Here is a 21,820-nt window from a genome sequence, read left to right on the forward strand (position 1 = left end):
AGCTGCCGGCCGGTGGGAGGGAGGGGAGGTGAAGCCCTCCCCCGCGGCTCCCCGCCTCCCGCGCAAGCTCCGCTCCCTTCCGCGTAACCCCCCCTTCAAAGGCAGGACCTTCCCCCCGGACAAAAGCCCGCTCTTCCCACGGGTCCGATCCTGCGCTGGGAATAAATAAAAAAAAATTATACACACACACACTCCCCGATAACTGACGATTTTGGCTGGTTTTTCTGCGGCGCGGGTGTGATGCGCGGGGCGCGCAGCCCCTGCGCGGGCCGGTCCCGAGTTCACTCCGCAGTTTGGCTGTGCTCTGAGTTTTGTTGGCCCGCGGAGGCGGGGGCCAGCCCTCCCCTCCCGCACAAAGGGGGTTGAAAGTCTATTTTCCACTTGGCTGGATTGAAATACCCCGCGCGGGCACCCGCGGATCCTTCCCCCCGCGGAGAGCGGAGCGGTGCTGCGCGCCCGCAGGCTTTGCGCGGACACACTCCCGCAACAGGCTACGGCGAAGAAAGCGGGGGGGGGGGGGGGGGGGGGGAATCGTGAAACCCCACAAAAATGAAAGCCTAAACCGGATCGAGCGTGTCGCAAAGCGCTTTTAGAAAACGGTCATTTTCGAAAGAGAAAAATTTAATCTATGTTTTAATATATATTTATATTTTTTTAAATGGAAATAAAGAAGCGGGGCTGGGTCAGCCGGCTGGCGGAGCGGGGCGCACCCGCGGAGAGATGGGGAAGGGGAAGGGAAGGGAATGGGGATGCGGGGACAGCGCTCGGCTCAGACGTGGGAGCTGTGCCCGGTTCGGGAGCATTTGTGGAAATTCATGTAAATCAATTTCATAAAATATAATTTAATTCCCCCCCCGCCGCCGTTGCCTTGGCTCCCGGGCCGGGCCGGGGCTCGGCAGGAGGTGGCCCCCCCGGCCCCGCTCCCCTCGGCCGCCGCTGGCCCCGGGTGCTGGCGGAGCCGCGGAGTACGGAGCCTTGCGCGGGGCCGGGATTTCGTTTCGTGCGGATCTCGCCGCCTTTCAGCATCTTCTGCGAGGGGAAGAGGCAAAGCCGGTGGGTGCCGGCTGCACCCACGGGAATCCCCGCCGGCGGCATCTCCCTGCCGAGCCCCGGCTCCGCAGGAACCTTTCTTGGGGGTCGCTGCTTTGGTTTGGGGGATAAACCACTCCCGCAGAAAATTATAAACCTTTAAGCTGATTTTTTCTCCCCCTATTCAGTCCCGGCTCGGTGTCCAGGCGAGGTTCCCTGGATTCTCCGAAGGGAGCCGGGGAGCTGCTACGCTGAAACCGGGCGACAAACCCTAATTTATCTTTCTATTTCTTTTTCCCCCTCCAGCTCCCAGGCCTGCTCCCACCTCCAGGATAATTCAGGCAGGATCTTTATCCCCCACGGGAATAAAACGTGGGACCCCCCGGCGGGTGCCTTGCTCTGGTCCTCGGTGTCTCGGGTTTATTAAAAGGAAAACTTTAGCCCCGGCATCCCCGGGAGGAGATGATCCGGGAGCAGCCTGCCTTCCCGCTGGATTCCTGGCCAGGAGGAGCTCCGGGTGGAAGAGAAAGACATTTTCTTTTAACGAAAGAGCCGCTGCGCGTGCCAGCGCAGCCGAGGGACGCGGCCGGCAGCAGCGCCGGGCAGGCAGGGAGTGCTGCATTGGGATTAGGGGGTGCTGGCGGAGGAAAGGGGGGGTCTGATGCCTGTTAAAATACAACAGCGAGGCTTTTCAAAGGAGCAAACGAAAGGGGAATGAAGGAGAGGCACAGGGGGACAGGACAGGCACCAAAAATCGGCCTGGGGGTCGCAGGTAGCGGGTCAGCTCCGGGGATGCTCGGGGACGGGCAGTGGGTCTATCCCCAGCCACCTGCATCCCCCAGCCCTGGCCACCACTCCCTGCCCGGGCTCACATCCCTGGCCGCACCCTGCCTGCCCTCCGCAGCCGGAGCAGGCGGGCAGGCAGTGCCGGGGCCGGATCCGGCTCAGCGCCGGCAGGTGCTGTTCGTCCCCGTCCCCCGGCTCGTTAATCTGTAACACATCGGCCTCCAGCATCAAAGGGCAGAATGTGGAAAATCAGGCCCCGGGCCTCGGAGCGTGGCCATGGGCGCAGCTTGCCGGGATGTTAAAAGTTGACCAGACTTCAAAGTGCTGGATCATTTCCTCCTAACCTCTCCCACCTGCTCTTCCCGTGGGCACAGCTCCTTCCCCGCCCCGATTTCTTCTCGTCAGCCTTCAAGTGCAACCCCAAAGCGAAGGAATGGGGCTGTAATTTGGGCTGGAGGGCTGAGGAGGTCTCGAGCCTGCCTGTGCCGGGCTGCTCCCCCTTTCCTGCTTCATTGGCTTTTTTTTTTTTTTTTTTTCCATTTCACTTGGTTCAGGGTTATTCTGGACTGGAATAAGCTGTCCCTGCACAACCCAGTGAGCTTCAGCAAGTAATTCATCTCACCTCACTCAGTCTCCCTTTTTCAAGGTGGTTTTATCAACTGTTCCATTGATAGTGGACGGATGGATGTATGTGTGAGTGGGTGGGTGGATGGGTGCTCCGATGGATGGATGGATGGATGAAGATGACATGGGGATAGTGGTAGATAAGTACACTGACATGGATGTGAGATAGCTTTAGTCTATGGAGTCAGGCTGACATGGAGCAAGGATCCCACCACCCAGCCCAGGAAAGGGAAGCCACCCAGATCACACAGCTGTGGGCTGGAAGAGGTCACTCCAGCAAGGAAAGGTGCTGCTGGATCCTCACTCACTTACACAATGGTCACATTGGCTTTTCTATGGGGTCTGCATTCACCCTCATGTCTCCAGCATGGTCTGGCTGCTCTGTTGGCACAGAACCCTGAACAGATGTGGGCTCTGCTGTGACGGGTCCTGGTGGGCTTCCATCATACTCAGAGGTGGGAGATCTTGAAGGCCATTCGGTGTGGACACAGCTGCAGCCACAGGTCATGAAGAGGAATTTTGCTCTTGCAGAGCAAGCAGGGTTTTGTACTCAGCTCCCTGTAGACATTGTAGACCCCAGCTCCTCAAGCGATCATCTGCAAGTCTTGAAACACCTCATGATGGTTGTGCAGGTGCCTGTAGCCCTGATAAAGCCTTTTAGAAAGCTGCAGCACCCCCAGCCATTGCTGGCGATGCCCATCCGGCACTGAGGCTGTACTCGCACCTGGGACAGAGATGGCTCCTGTCATTTCTGCTAGGCAAGGTGGTTCCACAGGACCACAGTTTTGGGGAAAGTCATTGTAACTCATTAGTTGAAAGTGGTGTGCAGAGGCTGGGCAACTGGGCACCTTTCCCCTTGACCTTGGTGACTCCATGTCCCTTGTTTGCCCACAGGTGAGTGGGGCAATGAGCTGGTTTGCCCACGTTGGAGCCCATGGAGGGCAGCAGCACTGAAACACATGGTTTTGGGGCAGCACCTGCATCTCCTGCTTGTGACACAACTTGTCAGAGCAGCACTGATGCCACAGGGACCGGCAGCACACACAGACAGCTCCATGTGTGGCACTGACATGCAGGTGGGGACATGGTCCTCCCCAGGGACCTGCTCAGGGGACAGCATAGAGGACCAGAGCTTCTGGGGTCCTGGGGTCCCTGAGCCCCTCTCTGTAGTGAGGGGTGCAATTCAGCCCCCCTGTGGCAAACCCAAACCTCTGACCTTGGTTTGCCATCCTGGTCCCTGGGACGGCAGCAGCGGCAGGTGTGTGGCATCACCATGCCCTGGCCAGGAGCCAACCTCTCCCTCATCTCTGATCCCAGCCTTTAAACCTCCTTGGGATGCCATGGCCAGGAGCTTCGTGCTTTAGCACTGTGATTTCTGGGCATGGTTTTGAGGGTTTATACCGCTGACAGCATGAAGAAGATCTCAGTTGCAGTGTTTGGGTTCAGCCACCCTCCCCACTGCTTTTGAGGCTGAAGACCAGTCTTCCAGCTAATGTCCCACCAGGTACCTCTCTCCAGGGCTATCAGATGTCACCTTTAGAAATGTTCTTCCACACACGGCAGGGTCATCATTGCAGCAAAAATGCCTTTCTAGGAGAGCTCAGGAAATTTCGACACAGGAAATTATGCCTCCAGCCCCAGGGAGGATTCAGGTGCTCCCTCGGATGGCACTGGAGCGTGACCCTTACGTCGGACCCCCCGGGCTCATGCTGGCTTTGCTCCAGCAGCTAAGGAAGAAAGATGCCCTGTGAGACTGCACCATTGCAGGGGCAAGGAAACCACAGGGAGAGGTGCTATCCCTGCTTGGGTGCTGGGAGAGTCCCCCCAAAACCCCACAGGGACTGTGCAGTGTTATATTAGGGGAGATCAGCAGACTTGGCTCCCCCTCACCTCTGCAACATACCATTAAATGGCATCAAGGCAGTGTATCAACCACTTACTTATGTTGCTTATAGACGCCAAACTTATTAGCACAATAAAACTGCTGCTAAGAAGCTTTCCTGCCTCCTTTCCTATGTGGAGAGCATCGGTGCTGGAAGCACCTAGCTGCCTTATACAGAAACAGTTGGGGTTTCTTTACATATGGCACCCAGAAAAATAAATATATGAATCACCCAGGGTCCCCTTTCCAGTGTTTCCAGACCCCAGCTGCGAGGGCAGGGAGCTGGGGACACCTCACAGCAGCAGGGTTTAAAGCCAGTCCTGGGGTGAAGCCGTACCATCCAGCCCGGGTGCCTGTCTGGGGATGTGGTGTGCCTTGGGGGGATGCTGGGGCTCACGGGGTGCTGCTGGGTGGGCTGGGTGCTGGAGGTCTCCTCTGATGCACAACACTGAATCAATGAATCTTCCTTCCGCTTTGCCTCAGAAGTGGTCGGAGGGGGACCCTGGGTGATTCATGTATTTATTTTCCTGGGTGCCATATGAAAGGCAACCCCGGGTGTTTCCATACGAGGCAGCTAGGTGCTTCCAACACTGACATTCTCCAGGAGAAAAATAGGCAGGAAAGCTTCTTAGTAGCAGTTTTATTGTGTTAATAACTTTGGCGTCTATAAGCAACATATGTAAATGACTGATATACTGTCTTGATGCCATTTAACATTATGTTGCGGAGGTGAGCGGGAGCCAAGTCTGCAGCATTTCGACTAATACGCAACAAGCTGCCAATTCTGGTGGGTTTTTTTCTTCTTTTTTTTCCCCCTTTAAAAAAAATAATTTAAACAAGTTAGCAATCTGCCTGCACCGAAATAATGACTCGGACCCTTCCATTTCCACTGCTGTTTCTTGGAAAATGGGTAAATATTGTGTTCATTTAGCCTCAGAAGCATCTCCAGTCCTCGGTGCTGGGATAGGAAATCCCAGCTCACCAGGTATCCCGGTCCCTATCACTTCGGATGGGGAGAGGGGCCGGAGAGGAAAGAGCAGAACCACTGCCAAATGCAGCTGTGGCTGTCGGTAGGGGAGGTGTCAATGTCTCCGCATTTGCCCCTTTCCCAATGCAGGGAAAAAAAACCCAACAGACAGGGGGAAAAAACATTAAATATAAAATGCCGTGAGTTTCTCCCTCTCGCAAGTAATTTTCAGTTAATTTATGTTGAATCAATGGTTCCTTGCAGTCATATGGATGGCAGGCTCCCAGCCATTATTAGTGTAAACAGATTTGTGAGCAGTATATTTAGCTGTTCCATATTGCTTTTAGGAAATGTGCACATTTCAATGGCATATACTTAGAGAGGGCCATACCCTGCCACCGCTCTGCAGGTGGGGATGGTGCTGTACGGAGGCGCCTGCGCTCCCGGCCTCTTCCTCACCCGAGACGAAGCACTGAGCTGGCACGAGGCAGCGGGGACCGCCAGCTCCCGTATGTTGGACCTGAACTTCATCTGCAAAAAAAATCTGCAAAATTAAGGGTTTGCTGCTGGGGATGGTCTGTATATGGCCATGCTTATCCCTGCTGGTCACAGAGGCCAGATCCAGCTACAAGCGTGGAGACAGAGGTGTTTGCAGCAGGGGAGGTCCCTTGGGTGGGTGCTCAGCACAGTTTTGATGCTCTGGGTCTCCCACCTGGTCCCCAGTGCTCTGTGCAGTGCCACCATCCCACAAGTGGGATGAGCTGAGCCAGTCCTCAAGCACTGTTGGGGGTTAATCGCCACGGGCTTGGCCACTTGCCTGGGGTGGGCACCCACTCAGGGACTGTGCTGGGATGCAGGTAGCATGTCCACCCATCCACACAAGGATGCAGGTGGTACATTCACCCAGGGGCTATGCCGGGACACAGGTGGCATATCCACATAGGAACCATGTCAGGGTGCAGGTGGCACATCCACCCAGGAACCACGCTGGGATGCAGGTGGCGTATCCATCCAGGGATCATGCTGAGATGCAGGTGGCACATCCACCTAGTCACACCAGGATGCAGGTGACACATTTACCCAGGGACCACGCCAGGATGCAGGTGGCCCATCCACCCAGGGACCATGCTGGGATGGAGGTGGCACGTCCAGGCAGGGGCCATGCCAGGATGCAGGTGGCACATCCACCCAGAGACTACGCTGGGATGCGGGTGGCACATCCACCAGTCATGCCTTGAGTATGGGTCACAGCAACCGCATCCCTGCCATGCAGGGAGAGATCTGGACCCCTCCTCCTGCGCCTGAGTGACTGATTTAAGAAAACTTGTGCTGCGGAGAAATGCCAATCTTGAGAGGGTTGGGGCCAAAATGTAAAACATGCTAAAAAAGAGATCCCCAGATTTCAACAGAGCGGGTGTAAAAGCCCAGCCAGCGGCACTGTGAAGGAGCCCTCCAAGTCCTGCGGGACAGATCCTGCTGCTCAGCATCCTTACGCTAACCCCCTTTTCTGTGCTCACCTGCCATTGAGGGAGGCCTCCCAGCAGTGAGCAGGATCAGGCCCTTCTCCATCTCCCCGCCAGCTTCCCCACTTGCCCCGCACCATGAGCACACCTCACCTGCCGCCAAAATAACCCAGAAATGCCAAATCCAGAATCCGCTGCTGTTCACACGTGCCAGGACAGCATGAAGTGTGGGTACAGCCCCTCCGCCAAGGAACCAGGACAGGATATGGCCCTGGGGGGCTTTTGCTATTTTAATTTTTCCTGCTGGCTTGCCTGCATGCCCAAAATAGCTGCCGCGAGCGGGTTGGCACGGGTGGCGTGGAGCATCGCCAGCCTCCAGCGGCACGGCGGTGGCGGTGAAAGGATTTGGGCAACGTCTCACCATGGCTACCCAGGCCAGGGAGAAGTATGTCAGCTCCGGGGGGAGGGTGCCGGCCCCTTTCATGGAGGAGAAAGCCGCGACATCAGGGCTCTGTTGTTGGATGTCACCGTCTCCCTCCCGCCAGCATGAAAAATCAATTAGGAAGAATTAGCGACGTGTCAACGGGTGTTGTGTGGGGAGGATTACGAGCCCTATCCTGCACATCGCTCTGTGGGTTCATCCAGGAGAAGGTGGCAGCGTGTTCCCGCGCCTCTGCTGTCCCTACCACCCCAGTACCATTAGAATCCCAAAGCCATGATGCCCAGGTGCCTGAATCCAGCTTGGTGTGCTGATTTCCAGACCAAGTGCCCATCTGTGCTCGGGCAGCTCATGACACCCCCGCACTCCCTGCCTCAGTTTCCCCATCCCTGCAAGGGGGCTTGGCTGGGCCATGGCTCCCGAGTCCCGCAGTGTTGCTGGCTGGAGAATCCATTGGAGCCCATCCCCACGGCTCCGGGGACTGGACACAGTTCAGTGGGAGCGTAACTCACACTGTGTTGCTACTTTTCCTTTCCCTCCTCTTTCTGCGTGTGTGTGTATATATATAAATAACAAGGAAAAAAAAATCCCAAACTCTGATTAAAATCCCTTTTTTTATTCACCTGCCCATCTTTCCTGTCTCCATCTCCCATTCTATCCAAACTCATAATTAATCGCTCAAGGCAAAAGTAATGAATGTTAATTGGCCATCTGTACAAAGACTAATTAAAATCTACCATGCTGGGGATTAAAACATACCTATAGCAACTGCCTGAATTGAGAATGAGACAGAGGAGAGATTGAGAAAACAGCTGAAAGGCTTGTGCAAAACGCAATCTCGCTTAGGTGTGAGATGAGTTGCAACTCAGAGATCTGAGATGCTTTATTATTAAATTAAAAAAAGGGGGGGGGGGTGAGGGGTGGGGAAGAAACTTCTGAGCTGAGCTGGGAGATGGTTTAATGGGAAGAAAGGCCGCGGGAGATTTCAAAGGCGGAGTGACCCCAACATTTCAGGTTTGGTTTGGATGAGGATAATAGCCACCCGCTCCCCTCCCCGCATAGAGAAAATATTTCATGTTATTTTCAGTTTTTTAGGGTTCCTAGATGTGAAGAAACTGTGCCAGGCACCGGGAAGTTGTCAGGCTGGAGCAGGGGGAAAGAAGCTTTCCCTAAATGTGAAGAGTTAGGGATGGAGCGCTTGGCACCACGCAACAGGCATCCCCGCACGGCCCTGGCATGGCACGGTCTGCATCCCGCGCTGCCCACAGCTGCACCATGCCCTCGGCCGCCCTGCTCCCTTCTTTGTCCTAAATCCTTGGCTTTTCAGGCCAGCCGCCTCTTTGTTGTGGGGAGGGTTTAGGAGTTGGAGGAATAGCGCAAAACGAATAAGCCAGCGGTAATTATTCCCGGGGCTGTTCCTCCTCCTCCTCGTTGTCCCCAGACCCCCACGCAAACACCCCCTGACCCTCCCTGTGGTGCATGTCAGGGGCTAGCATGGAGCCTGGATCTATCCCACCCAGCCGAGATGTCCCCTCCAGCGTTGGTGACACGGGTGGAGGTAGCGGGAGGTACCCTGGGGGATGCTGGCCAGAGGGTGGCAAGGAGGCTGGACCCTCTCTCCAAACTGGTTCCTCAGGTTCAGGGCAGCTCTAGCATGTGCAAAATGCCATTTTTTTAGTAAAAAAAAAGCCAAAGGGAAAAAAGTGCTCTTCCTCCAGCCAAAGGTGGGAGTGGGCTTCTGCTAGAAATCACCAATCTGCAGCTCCCACCACCTTGTGTCCCAGAGCAGCTCCAGGCCAGGGCTGTCCCCACCTATCCCATGCACCAGCTTCAATGCCACTAAACAACCTATTTTTTAATCCCAGACCCCCAGTGTCTCAGTCTGGGAGCAGCTGACCGCATCCTAGTACCCCTGTGATGCTGGAGACTGCCACCAAGCATCCTTCCCAGGGGGGTTTTGGGGTTTATGGTGAGGGGTGAATGGGGAAGCAGAAAGGAGGCTGGGCATCCCACCCCCAAAATGTGCTGATACTTTGCAGCCTTGCTGGAAGCACCCAGGCTCTGCTCTGCTCTTGTTTTCTCAGATTCGGCTGTGTTTACTCCCAACACGAGTGACCGCTGTGGCCCTATTACGGGAGCGGCTGACAGCTCGGCTGACAAGTGTGCTCGCGGCAGGAATGTGAATGCGGCTCCCGGCCTCGCCGCAGTGCCTTGGCGGTAGCTCTGTTGGAGGTGGCATGGGCAGGGTGAGGCCACGCTGGTGGCTGGGTGGTGGGAGATTCCTAAGGACAGAGATGCTCTGGGTTTCCCATGGGATCCCGCAGGGGATGGGGTGCTGGGACTGATGAGTGTGGCATGCCTAGCTTGCCCTTCCTGGTCTAAAGCCAGCACTGAGGATCTGGCAGAGCCTGCCAGCATCCTAATGGGAAGGACAGGGATCCACTGGCATTACTGGGTGCTCGGGGAAGGGCTGAACCATCAGCCCGGGAGGGTTTCAGGGCTGGGTGAAGGATGATGGGCTGCAGACATGGCACAGGATGGGCCATGGTGGAGGAGGGTGAATGCACTGATCTGAACCAGCGGCTTTGCTGAAGGCAAGGGGACAGAGAGCAGCCAGTGTTGGGACTGGATGGTATCCCCAAATCCCAGGGGATCCGCGGGAGCAGCTCAGGCACAGCCTGCCTCTGGCTTGGCACTCAATATTTGGGAGACTGGAAATGCACCCAGCTGCATCCCACATGGGCCGGCAGCAAACGGACAAGGTCTGGTTTTGGGGTGGTGCGTAAAAAAACAGGGAGAGCCTCCTATTCCTGGCAGCTCTTTCCCACTGGGGTGGAGGTGGCCGTTGGTCTGCAGGGCCTGGTTCAGTCACCAGTGAATTCAGTGTGTGCAGGGCAGTGCTGGGAGCAGCACTGAAGCTGGGGATCCAGCACTGGTCCCAGCTTAGCGCCCAGCCCAGTGAGTCCAGCTGCTCCGCCCGTGACGGATAAAGATGGTTTAATTAATCACAGATCATTTCTGCAATGTCCCCCCATTAACCTCTATAGCCAACTAAATAATAACTCATTAAAGGCATTTGAAGCTCACAGGAACAGGACAGTTTACCAGCAAACCCGCTGCTCTTTGGCTCTAAACTGGGTTAATCTGTCATCTCTCCTTGCTGGACCAGTGGGTCCCTCATTACTCATTAAATGGCTGTGCCGGGGGACATGGCCAGCCTGGAGCTGTTTCTTCTCCTTGCTAAGGCCACCAAAACCAGGGACAGTGTAGAAGGGAGAGGAATAAAAGCAGGTTAGTGGGCTGAGAATGAGGAGGGCAGTTACGAGCAGGAGGATGTGCAAGCAAGTCTTCAGTCTCAGGGAGAAGAGTCGGAGAGAAACGTGCCGGCTCAGCAGAAAGGTGTTTGTTGTTCTAACCCTCTCAGGCTTGGTGAGTGTCCACCAAACCCCAGCCACAGCCCCCAGAAGACCCTGCAAAGCTCCTGACTTGTCACACAGAGAGGTGGGAAGCTTTGGGATGGCTGGTCAGCTGTCGGCGTGGACACACTCAGGCGTCTCTGCTTGCAAGATGGGAGTCCCTGGGTGGGAAGCGTAGGCACCACCAGACCTTTTACCCTGCTGGGAGCACCTTTGCCGGAGGAATAGCTCATTTACCTTTGGCCCCTTGGCCAGAGGTGACTGCTTGTTTGCGAACAAGAAGCTCGCTGGGCACTCAGAGTCCTGGCTGAAAGGCCCCTACTCAGCATTTCTGGTCACCAGATGGGAAAATAAAGGTCGTCTTCTTCCCTCTGCTGAGAAACTTTTAATAAGGGGCAGAGGAACCTGGCTGCAGCCTATCCCTCCGCTGAGCCAGGGGCAGCCCAGGGCAGCGGCTGAGATTTGAGAGGTCGTTGGGTGCACGCTGGTTTTAATTTGGGAGGCTTTGAGGGGAATTTAGGAGACTCACCCTCACTGCTGTCCCAGGGACCTGGTCACACATATGGAAACAAAACCCCAGCACTGACTTTGACTCCTTCCGTAACCCAGCTCCCTGCATTTCACCATGGACACAAAGGCTGCAGTGTCTCCCCGGCATGGGGAGTGGGCTGCGGAGAGTCCCCTGGGGACCTGGGACCAGTTGCTCAGGTGGTGTCACCCCTAAGCATCACACACACACTCCCCTTCTCCCCCAATCTGCTATCGAGGCCATCACAGGGGTTTTCTGCAGCACTTTACGGGGGGAGGGGGCCATCTGCACAGCTCACGCTCCAGTTTTGCTTCTCTCTGTTTCCCAGGGCTCAGGGAGACATCACACCCTCACCAGGATCCAGCCACCACCGAAATCACTGCAGTGGGGAAGGGCCGAGCGCCGGCAGCATGTCCGTCCCGCTGCTTTACCCCACAGCAGCAGGTAAATTGCTTTTCTTTGAAATATGTGAGCTCAGAGCAAAGAGGGGATGGGGGGACGGGCAGGCCCGTGGGAGCTCTTACAGCCACACACCAGGAGAGCAGGAGTGGACAGCCCTTCCTGGGGCTGCCACAACCCCCAGCACTCTGCCACAGGGATGGTGTGGGCAGAAGAAAGCAAAGGGGAAAAAAAGGGGGGAAGTGATAAAATGCCCTACAGAGTATTTTGCTGCAGGAGGCAGAGTGGGAAGGCAGGCAGGGGGTGGGGAGCTGGAGAGGGAGCAGAGCCGCTTGGAGGGATGCTCCATGCAAGAGTTTAGGCTTGCCAAGCCCCACTTCAGCCCCTTCAGGGAGAACTGAGCCTGTGGGTCCTGTCTGGGAAGGAGGTGATGACAGCTGCTTTCAGGGTGCCTCCCTGCAGCCACAGGGCTCTTCCTTAGCCCGCAGGGGAGCACTGCCCAAATACTGGGGGTGCCCATAGGGCTGAGCATGTTAGTCTCATCGCATACACTTTGCCAGGTGAGCTGTGAGCTCCTGTCTCTGAAACTGGGAAACCTCAAAACCTTTTTTTAACGACTCCTTTTTCTCCTCGTTGAGCTTCTGGCATGGTCCCATGGCTGCAGGACATGGAGTCCTAATTAAAAAAAAAAAAAAAGTTGCCACAGGGACCTGTGATGAGGCGGTGCAGAGGCAGGAGGGAGCCTGAGCCTGCGTCCCGCTCGTCCCACCCAACGGCCCGTCGCTTTTCCAGGGGCACTGAAGCTGGCTGACCCTCCAGATTCTCTGCTCGGGCTGGTGTCCGTTACCCGGTCTCGGCACGCCCTCAGCTGGTCACAGAAAATGATAGGAAAAGGAAGAAAAATACTTGGATCGTTTTGCCACTGCATCTCACAGTGCCCATGGGTGCACAGGTGTTGGATGGACCCACGGAGGACAGGAACTGGGCACGGTCCCTGAGCAGGGGATGGTGGTACCCGGGGGATGCCCTGAAAGCATCACTGGTATTTCTCCCTGGGCAAAGCTCTGCTCCTGGAATGGGAGCCAAAAACTCACCGCATCTCTGGGATTACAGAGCAATACTGAACATCTAAACACATGCACAGTGAATCCAAGGGGCTGAAACCCCTAAAAGTTAAAAAATCCAGGAGACAACTTGGGGACAAAATATGAAGTGGCCAATGGCTAAAGAAAAACTTGCTCCATGGAACTGCGAGCATGTGGTTGCTTCACCAGCAAAATTCAGCAGCGTGAGCCACAGGACATCACCGCAGCTGTAGGATTCATGCCTAGAATGTGCTTGATGTTTGCAGTAGGTTTGCTCATTGAGCAGATGTAGTTTCCCAGTTGAAGGGATAGGGACACCAAGACTGATTTTTGCTCCTGCTGCTCCCTGGGCAACAAGGGAGAGAGAAAATGAAGCAGAGTGCCCCAGGTCCCAGCACAAGACAGACGTGGACCTGTTAGAGCAGGGTGAGAGGAGGCCACAAAGATGCTCAGAGGCTGGAGCAGCTCTGCAGTGAGGACAGGCTGGGAGAGTTGGGGGGGTTCAGCCTGGAGAAGGGAAGGCTGCGGGGAGACCTTAGAGCAGCATCCCAGTGCCTAAAGGGGCTGACAAGAAAGCTGGAGGGGGGCTTTTTACAGGGGCCTGCAGTGGTTGGACCAAGGGGGGATGATTTTAAACTAAAAGGGGGGACATTTAGATCAGCTATTAGGAAGAAATTCTTCCCTGTGAGGGTGGCGAGGCGCTGGCACAGGCTGCCCAGAGCAGCTGTGGATGCCCCGTCCCTGGCAGTGCCCAAGGCCAGGCTGGACGGGGCTTGGAGCGACCTGGTCTGGTGGGAGGTGTCCCTGCCCATGGCAAAGGTCTCAAACTAGGTGATCTTTCAGGTCCCTTCCAACTCAAACCATTCTATGAAACAAATCCAGTGTTTTGTTAATGATTCCATTAACATTGTGTGCAGTGGGACATAAGCACCTCGCTATTTAAAGTCAGCATTCCCTGCCTATGTATCCTCTCTTGGGAGACAGGTTTGGGTTGAAGAAGTGCCTGGTTCCAAGTGGAACCTCTACGATGCCACAACCCCTCACACAGATGCTCCAGGAAGACACAGTTGCTGATACCCACCCCCAGCCACTGGAGCACGGTCAGATCTCAAGCGAGTATGCACAGCCCCAAAATAATCCTCCCCCTTGGGTACCCTGGTTTTTATGTCTTACCTTGAAGAACCCATCTGCATCTCCTACTTGGCTGGTACCAAATCATCCCTGTGGCCAGAGCAGCCCTGTCCCTCAGCACCCTCCCACCTTCTCCTGCAATATAGGGCTCCTTAAGCCCTTCTGGTGGGGGCTTACCTGCCTTCAGCCCACAGTCCTGTAATGGCAGGACTTGGGGATGCCCAGCTCTGAGCACTTAAGTTTGTTTTTTTTTTTTACAGAGCACCAGATCCCAGAAAATTATTTCTGCCCAAGACGGGATGAGACAAACCCATATAGATGCACAGTGAAGAAATGTGATTTTTAGCAGCAGCAGGTCCATCCAGGTTTCACAGACCACATAAAACACCACCAGGCATCAAACCCTAGAAAAACAACCCTGTTGCCAGCACAGCGAGCAGCAGAGGGGTTTTTGCTAATAATGAGTTTCACAGGCATAGAGGGAAGATGAAACCAAGCAGCAGACTAGCTGGAGAGAAGTTTTTTTTGAGCTTGACAGGATTAAGTTAACACAGAATTAATGAAATGGCTCAGAGATGGAAGAACAGGACTCCAGGAGGCCACTGCTGGATGAAGACAGTGCTTAACCCAGGATGTCTCCTCTCACCCTCCGCCAAATTTATCTACTTTTAAAGATATATCAGAAGACCCAGACCAGATGCGAAAGTTTTAATGACTGTAGATCCAGGTGGACAAAACTTGAAATACAGGGTGGGACAGAAGACTGCAGGAAGGTTGCTGTCACTGAGCACAGAGGGACATTGGGCATTTCCAGGGCACACAGGGGATGCCGCTGTGCTTCAGAGCGGCTCTCCTCCACCAACACACACTGCATATCAGCTGCTTTCTAGAAAAGCCAGTCTATAAGTGCCTGTGCCTCCTGGAACCTGATGAAAAAATGACAATAAAACCCCACAAACAATTAAAAGAACAGCCCAGGAGGGGCTGAAGCCCCAGATCCAGGCTTGGACCCAGAATGTGCAAATAGGAACACTGCATGAACTCAGGGTGGCACCTCAGATGTGTGCTAACCCGTGCTGCACTTGTGCACAGGTTCATGTAAGCTGGTGATCCCAGCCAGGCGCCCAAAATTCACATCTCCTCCATGGGCAGCTCCCTCTCCTGGTGATTAATTACCTTTGTGCAAAAACCACAGGCACAAGCTTTGCTCCACATCTTAATAAACAAAACTTGCACAAAGACAATCCCAGAATTGCAGGAGCTTCTGGACAAGCCACTGGTGAGATGGGGGTCAGAGTCTGGGTTTGGGTGCCAGCCACCACCTCCAGCCCTGGGAATGGCTCTTTTGCCCTTTGGTGACTTTCCCAGGTGCTGAGCACATAGCCTCTGTGGAACAAAGGGGACAGACACAGGGACACTCAGCTCTAACGCTGCTGTTGGCTTCTTTAAGACCTTCTGGGATAGCTTTCTGACTTGGCCTGGTGTGCCTCGGTAGCTCCTTGGCTCACACACCCTCCTGCGCAGGACAGCTTTAAGCCTCTATGCCCGTTCACTTGGGAAAGCCACCTCTGCTGCCCCATACCCAGCCACTGAGAAATCCCTGCTCCTGTCAGCAGGTACCCAGGAGGGTACTGCCTCTCATTCCCGTTGGGGCACTAAGAGTATAAGGCACCCAGAGGTCTTCTCTTGAAAGCTGCACGGGACTACACAAGGTCACCAAACATGCTGGAGGCACCCAAGACATGTCTTAGCAGAAAGCAAAGCAGGAAAGCAAAGACAGAGGTGAGATTAACTCAGATGTCGTAGAAATCCACGTGGGCACCGGAGCGGAAGGTGTCCTCCTCCAGGAGATTCACCAGCTTCTGGGCCGACACAGTGCAGTCTATCAGCTGCCTGCTCTCCTGCAGGCTTTGGAAATACTGACGCATCTCGGGGTCGCCAGTCTTAGTCCGGGCCAAGAGCTGCATGTCCGTATCTAAAGGACCTGGGGAAAGAGCAACAAAAAAGAAATCACATGGGGAGTAAGCAAAGTCTGGGACTCATTTTCCTCTTGTACCTGGCTTGGCTGCAAGAACCTTTTATCCACAAAGCCAGGAGAAAATGAATAGCAATCCATGAGCTCCTCTCCTCACCTGGGGCATAGTTAAGCACACGGACATCAGGCTCCTCGAGTGCCAGCACCTGGAACATCATGTCCCGGGAAGCCTTCCCGCTGCAGTACAGTGCCCAGTTCTTGAAGGGCTTGATGGCACAGAGCGAGGAGATGTTCACCACCGTCCTGCTTGAGCCAGGCCTCTTCCCGAAGGCTTGTAGGGCAGCGGAGGTGAGGCAAAGCGCCGAGGTGACATTGAAGGCAAAGTAACTGTTGATCTCATCTGGGTCAGTGAGATCAAGAAAGGATTTGGAGATGTCTCCCAGGGAGCCTAGGAAGTAAGGATACATGAGTCAAGAGTAATCAAAGATGGGTTCAACAGCACAGCAGATCCCTTTTTCTCCTACATTTCCACATGCAACACTATTACAGACACAAGCCTGCAGTTCTGCTGGCTCAGCCCTATCAGGCTGTCACAGCATAGTGAGGAGCTCAGCACCGCCCAGCTCTGCTCAGCGCCTTCGGATCACCTGCTGCACCAGCAGCGGTGACACAGGATATAGACCTGCCAATCCTCTGCCAAAAAACAGCTCCCAACCTCCAGCCTGAAGTACAATGTCCCCGCGGGCCACCACATGGCCTCTGCTTTCGCAACCAAGTCGGCAAAGGACCTCACTCCTGTGGCACCTATTGTCTGCTGGAATGCATGGTCTTGTTTACAGTGGTAATGGGTGAAAAAAGGCGAACAGGAATTAAAGATGGCAAGCCAAGCTCCAGAAGGCAGGGCTAGAAGTTTTTCTGATGGCTTGCACCCGGAGAGCAGAGCAGCAAGGGGGTGGTGGCCAGCGGCTCCTGTGCCATCAGCAATGGCTAAAACCTTGCAACCTGCTCCCGCATTTGTTACGTTAACAAAATAAAACGCGGACAAGGTGACATCCCTGCTGCTCCCATGGTTATTTACCGGCACCCGAAGCCCCGGTCGAGCCCCGTCTCAGCCGCTGTGCAGCGAGGGAGGGCTCGGCGGGACTGAGTCCCGGGGGGAGCAGGCCCTTACCGGCGTTGTTGATGAGGAGCAGGCGGCCATGCGGAGCAGCGGGCAGCACCTCCCGCAGGGCAGCCATCGCCCGCCGCAGCCCCTGCGGGCAGCCCAGGTCGGCGGCCACGCACTCCACCCGCAGCCCGCTACCGCTACCGCCCCGCAGCTCGGCCGCCAGCTCGGCCAGGGCCTCCGCCGAGCGCGCCAGCAGCAGCAGCACCGAGCCCGAGCCCAGCCGCGGGGCCAGCAGCCGCGCCAGGCTGCGCCCGAAGCCCCGGGAAGCGCCGGTCAGCACGCAGGCAGCTGCGGCCCAGCGCCCGGGCCCCGCTCCCGGCTCCATCCCGGCGCCAAGTGCAGGCGGCCGCGGGAACGCCCCTCCCCGCCTCCCCCGCCCCATTCATAACCTCCTCCCGCCGCTTCGTGAATGGCCGTTCCGAACGCGCCGGCATCGCCGCCAGCCTCCGATTGGTCGCCGCCGTCGCCTCGGCATGCCGACGTACCGGGTGGGCGTGGGCAGAGCGGCGCGCCCCCTTCCGGCCGCGCCAAGGCGTCGCCTGCTCCCGCGGGCGGGCGAGAGCTGGGGTCAGGCGACAGTGCTTGTGCTTTGCTCCAATCCTTTTTTATCCAATGCATTTTCCAGTGCACTTTCCAATACATTTTTCAACACATTTTTTAACTTTTCTTTTTCCAATACATTTTTTCCCAGCGCGGCTGTAAATTCCCGCTTCGCGCCTCCCGCAGCCTTGGTACTTTGCCACCAGCCACCACGGCCGCGTTCCCCCTGGCTGCTTTCCCCCTGGCCCGAACCGAACCATTACAAAGCCTTCGCACACCTTTTTCCTCTGTGATCGCTCTTTTTGGCACTCGGCAGCAGTTTTTTATTGGGTAGCGAAAGCATGTCTGATCCTCAAAAGTCCTAAAAGGCTTTTTAAAAAAACAAGTAATTTTGTCCTTGAAGGCATACAGATTTCAAAGAGGGTTTTTGCAAGGAGTACCTGGTTTGCTTGGAATTAGCTGGCAGTTGGGCTTGGTTTCACAGCTGTTAAATCCTGAGGACAGATGGCCCCCCTGGTGCGTGAGCAGGTAGGGAAGCGGTGTTTCACTCTATTAAGCACTTGCAGACTGGGCTGAAACCCTCCAGTGTTCTAATAAAGCATTAAAAAATCATGGTGTGACAAAAACCCAAGAGTGATATTTGTTTTGCTAAAGTAAACCTTACATGTTCAGTAAAATCTCAGATCATCAGCAAAAAAAAAAAAAAAGAAAAAAGCAAATGTGTATTTTTTCCACAAGTGGCTTCTTGATGGCAGAACTTGCTTTAGTGGCTGCCAGTTGCCCCCTTCCTATTTTGGCAGCTCCAGTCTCCTGTATCCCTCATGCTTCTTGCCCCGGTTCCCAGCCAGGCACTGCATCCTGTCCCACCTAGCTGTGCTCAACACGGAACTGGGCCAGCTGGAAATAACTGTTATTTCGCTGGATTTCCCTTCCAGCAGACCATTTCTTCCATCCAACCTGCTACCAGGCTACACCAAAGGGTGTAGAAGTAGGAGTGAGGGTCTGGGAAGCAGGTTTTTCTAGCTGATGAATGCTGCTTGTGCTAATATTCACTAAAAATTAAAAATCAGAGGGAGGAACTGGTGACCAAACCAGCCCAGAGCTGGAACTGGAGTGTCGACCTGCAGAGAAATTATAAATCCATAAGATTCCTCCCAATGTCTCATACTGTCCTTTGTGCTCCTTGGTAAAAAAAAAGGCTTCGCTAAGGATGGACCTTGCACTGTCCATATTTAGGCAAGCTGAGGATGATGTGATGCATCTTTTTGGCTCCTTGTCACTGCAGCCTCGGCAAAATGATTTCCTGCACTCATGGTGCTGCTTTTGCACAGCTGCCCTGCAATACCACATAACCTCTGGAGGTACCTGAGCCCTGGCAGCTACAGCTGCCTGTAGGAAAAGAACAAAAACTCGTTACCTTTTCTCTTGCCGCCTGCTCCTTGGGGAAGTCCCACTGCTGTGTTTGCTCTTCTGGCTCAGACACATCATTTATGGAGGCCAGATTCTGCGTTTTGCCGGTGTGCTGTCTGCCTTGACCTTGGGTGGGTAGACTTGGACATCCAGAGCAACAGGAGAAGCTTTTATAGGTACGTTGGTGATAAAAGGAATATAGGGGAAACATGGGCCCTCTCCAGAAGGAAAGGGGAGACCTGGTTACCAGGATAGGGAGAAAGCTGAGTTAATGACTTTTTTGCCTTGGTCTTCACCAGCAAGTGCTCTGGCCATACAGCCTTAGTTGCAGAAGGCAAAGGCAGGGACTGGGAGAATGAGGAACTGCCCACTGTCTGAGAAGATCAGGTTTGAGACCATCTAAGGAACCTGAAGGTGCACAGGTTCATGGGACCTGATGCAGTGCATCCATGTGTCCCGAGGGAATGGGCAGATGAAGTGGCTAAGCCACTATCAGTCATATTTGAGAAGTCGCGGCAGTCCGGTGAGGTCCCCACAGGGAAACATAATCCCTGTTTTTAAAAAGGGAAATAAGGAAGACCTGGGAGGTTACAGACCAGTCAATCTCACCTCTGTGCCCAGTAGGAGGTGATTGGTAACAGCCAGCATAGCTTCACTACGGGCAAATTGTGCCTGACAAATTTGGTGGCCTTCTATGACAGGGTTACAGTGTTGGTGAATGAGGGAAGAGCAACCGACACCATCTACCTGGAGTTGTGCAAAGCCTGTGACACTGTCCCAAATGACATTCTTGTCTCTAAACTAGAGAGACGTAGATTTGACAGGCAGGCTACACAGCAGATAAAGAATTGGCAGGATGGTCACACACAAAGACTTGCAGTCAACACCTCGATGTCCAACTGGAGACCAGTGATGAGTGGTGTGAATATTGTTTTATACTGGAAGATGAGTGCCTCAGCCAAACTGGAGCACCCTGATATGGTTGATGCCAGATGATGATGGGAGGGTTTCAGAGATGTGTCAGAGGGGCTGGGATGTTGGCCTTACCTTGGTTGTCCCGAGGAATCCTTTAGCTTTCATGGACAGCTCTAAGCTTCCAAAAAGCAAACTCCTTATTTCCATGGCTGGGCTGCCCTTCAGTTTGTTTTACCTAAGTATGAGCAATACCAAAATCTCCAGTAAAATTCCACTACTTAATCACATTGTAATGTATAATGTGAACTCATATATATATTAATGAAGTCAAGGCACTTTCAAACTATGAAGACTGGTTGATATAATAGGGAAATAAATTTCCATAACCCATGAAAGCTATGAAATATCCCCCTCAGATCAGCTGTCTTTTCAGTCCCTGACTTGCTTTTTAAGTCAGTCATGTTAAGGATTTGTTGAATGTTGCTTTATGCTGCAAAGGGCATCTCCTGACCTCAGGTGGGCGGCTTGTAGGGTGGCGTGCTGTGTGCTGAAAGCAAGAGAAGAAAACAACAAGAAGAAAACAAGAAGATTCTGACCTGTCAGCAAAATCTGATTTATGACCAAAATTGCTAAGACTGTATCCAAGACATATACCTCTGTCGCGTGATGGACACTGTGCATGGTGGAGACGCTCTGTAAGCAGCTTGGTGATGGTCAGTGTGACGTCAGGATCTCTGCCTGCGTAGTTATAGAGGTTAAGCTTCATTCCCTGGTGTTTCTGTGTTCTTATACCAGATGCTTTCTGGCTCCCCTGACAGCAGTTTGCTTCTTCCACTGGATTTTAGGATCCTAGAATGGTTTGGGTTGGAAGGGACCTTAAAGCCCACCCAGTCCCACCCCCTGCCATGGGCAGGGACACCTCCCACCAGCCCAGGTTGCTCCAAGCCCCGTCCAGCCTGGCCTTGGACGCTGCCAGGGATGAGGCATCCACAGCTGCTCTGGGCAGCCTGTGCCAGCGCCTCGCCACCCTCACAGGGAAGAATTTCTTCCTAATACCTAATCTGCATCTCCCCTCTTTCAGTTTAAAATCATGCCCTCTTGGCCAACCACTACACGCCCTTGTGAAAAGCCCCTCTCCAGCTTTCTTGTAGCCTGTTTAGGTACTGGGAGGTGCTCTAAAGGTCTCCCTGCAGCCTTCCCTTCTCTGGGCTGAACACCCCAACTCTCCCAGCCCTTCCCCACAGCAGAGGTATTCCAGCCCTCTGATTTTAATTTGATATAATCATGCTGATGGTGGCAATTTCACTTTTCTTGGGGAACGCTCAATCCTAAGCATTGCTCAGCAATTTCAGGGCCTGCTGCAGTCTCATATTTTACGTCTTCAGAGACAAGAAGTAGCAGCACTCTTCTTATCCTTCCTCCAAGCACCCTGGAAGTGCTGCTGCCAGAGCACCTTGGGGAGAAAAGGAGATGGTTTGCAGTAAGGGTAGGGAACTTAGCATCAGGATACCTGGACTAAGGGCCAAATCCAGTGAAGGGTGTAGATACTGCCCTGGCATTTTTCTTTTCTTTTCTTTTTTCTTCTGATTTTTTTCCTGCCTGTCTTTCTATATCGGTGTTTTTGCAGCTTGCTAGCTCCTCTCCTCATCCATCATCCAGCACCAGCCATAGGACTGCAGGGATAGTGCCCAGAAAGAAAGTTTCCTCATGGAAGAAAGACTCCAGAAATGGCAGCTGTTATCTGAGCAGAGGAGGGCTGCAAAAATTAATATTGGAAAAGGGCATTTAGTGGAATACAATTTTGGTGTAATTGCTAGGAACTAGGAACAAAATTGCATTTTGGTTGGACTGCTCTGGAGCTCTCTCAAGAGAGTATGTTTTAAAACATAAATGGTTGCTGTTGGCTGGGGATTTGAATAGTACATCAAGAAATACCGTATAGAAGCATCTAATGCATGGTGTAAGGAAGAGTGGGAAGGGCTCTGTGTAGAAAGGTCATCACTGGGTTTTCAGAAGTGATGTAAGGTAGGCTGGGAAGGTGGTAGAGCTGGGAAAGCTCTGG

The 21,820-nt window shown here is 54.0% G+C and overlaps 1 protein-coding gene across 1 annotated transcript; it reads right to left on the reverse strand.

Moving 5' to 3' along the window:
• Positions 1-14,069: 14,069 nt before the first annotated feature.
• SPR (sepiapterin reductase) lies at positions 14,070-17,246 on the reverse strand. The gene is made up of 3 exons (XM_037388247.1): positions 16,897-17,246; positions 15,883-16,173; positions 14,070-15,734 (listed from the first exon to the last, which is right to left on the reverse strand). Exons 1-3 carry the CDS (start codon positions 17,216-17,218, stop codon positions 15,544-15,546), a joined length of 804 nt encoding a protein of 267 aa, XP_037244144.1. The 5' UTR covers positions 17,219-17,246; the 3' UTR covers positions 14,070-15,543.
• Between the last annotated feature and the right edge of the window lie 4,574 nt (positions 17,247-21,820).

Source organism: Falco rusticolus, chromosome 1 (genome assembly GCF_015220075.1).
Source record: "Falco rusticolus isolate bFalRus1 chromosome 1, bFalRus1.pri, whole genome shotgun sequence".
Lineage (NCBI taxonomy): Eukaryota > Metazoa > Chordata > Aves > Falconiformes > Falconidae > Falco > Falco rusticolus.

Bases quoted from the DNA above. Each gene is read 5' to 3' on its own strand.
- SPR (XM_037388247.1), bottom strand. From the start codon at position 17,218: ATGGAGCCGGGAGCGGGGCCCGGGCGCTGGGCCGCAGCTGCCTGCGTG. The intron at 16,174-16,896 runs GTAAGGGCCTGC...CTTACTTCCTAG, and splicing joins GCTCCTCATCAACAACGCCG to GCTCCCTGGGAGACATCTCC. The intron at 15,735-15,882 runs GTGAGGAGAGGA...CTCTTTCCCCAG, and splicing joins TGTGCTTAACTATGCCCCAG to GTCCTTTAGATACGGACATG.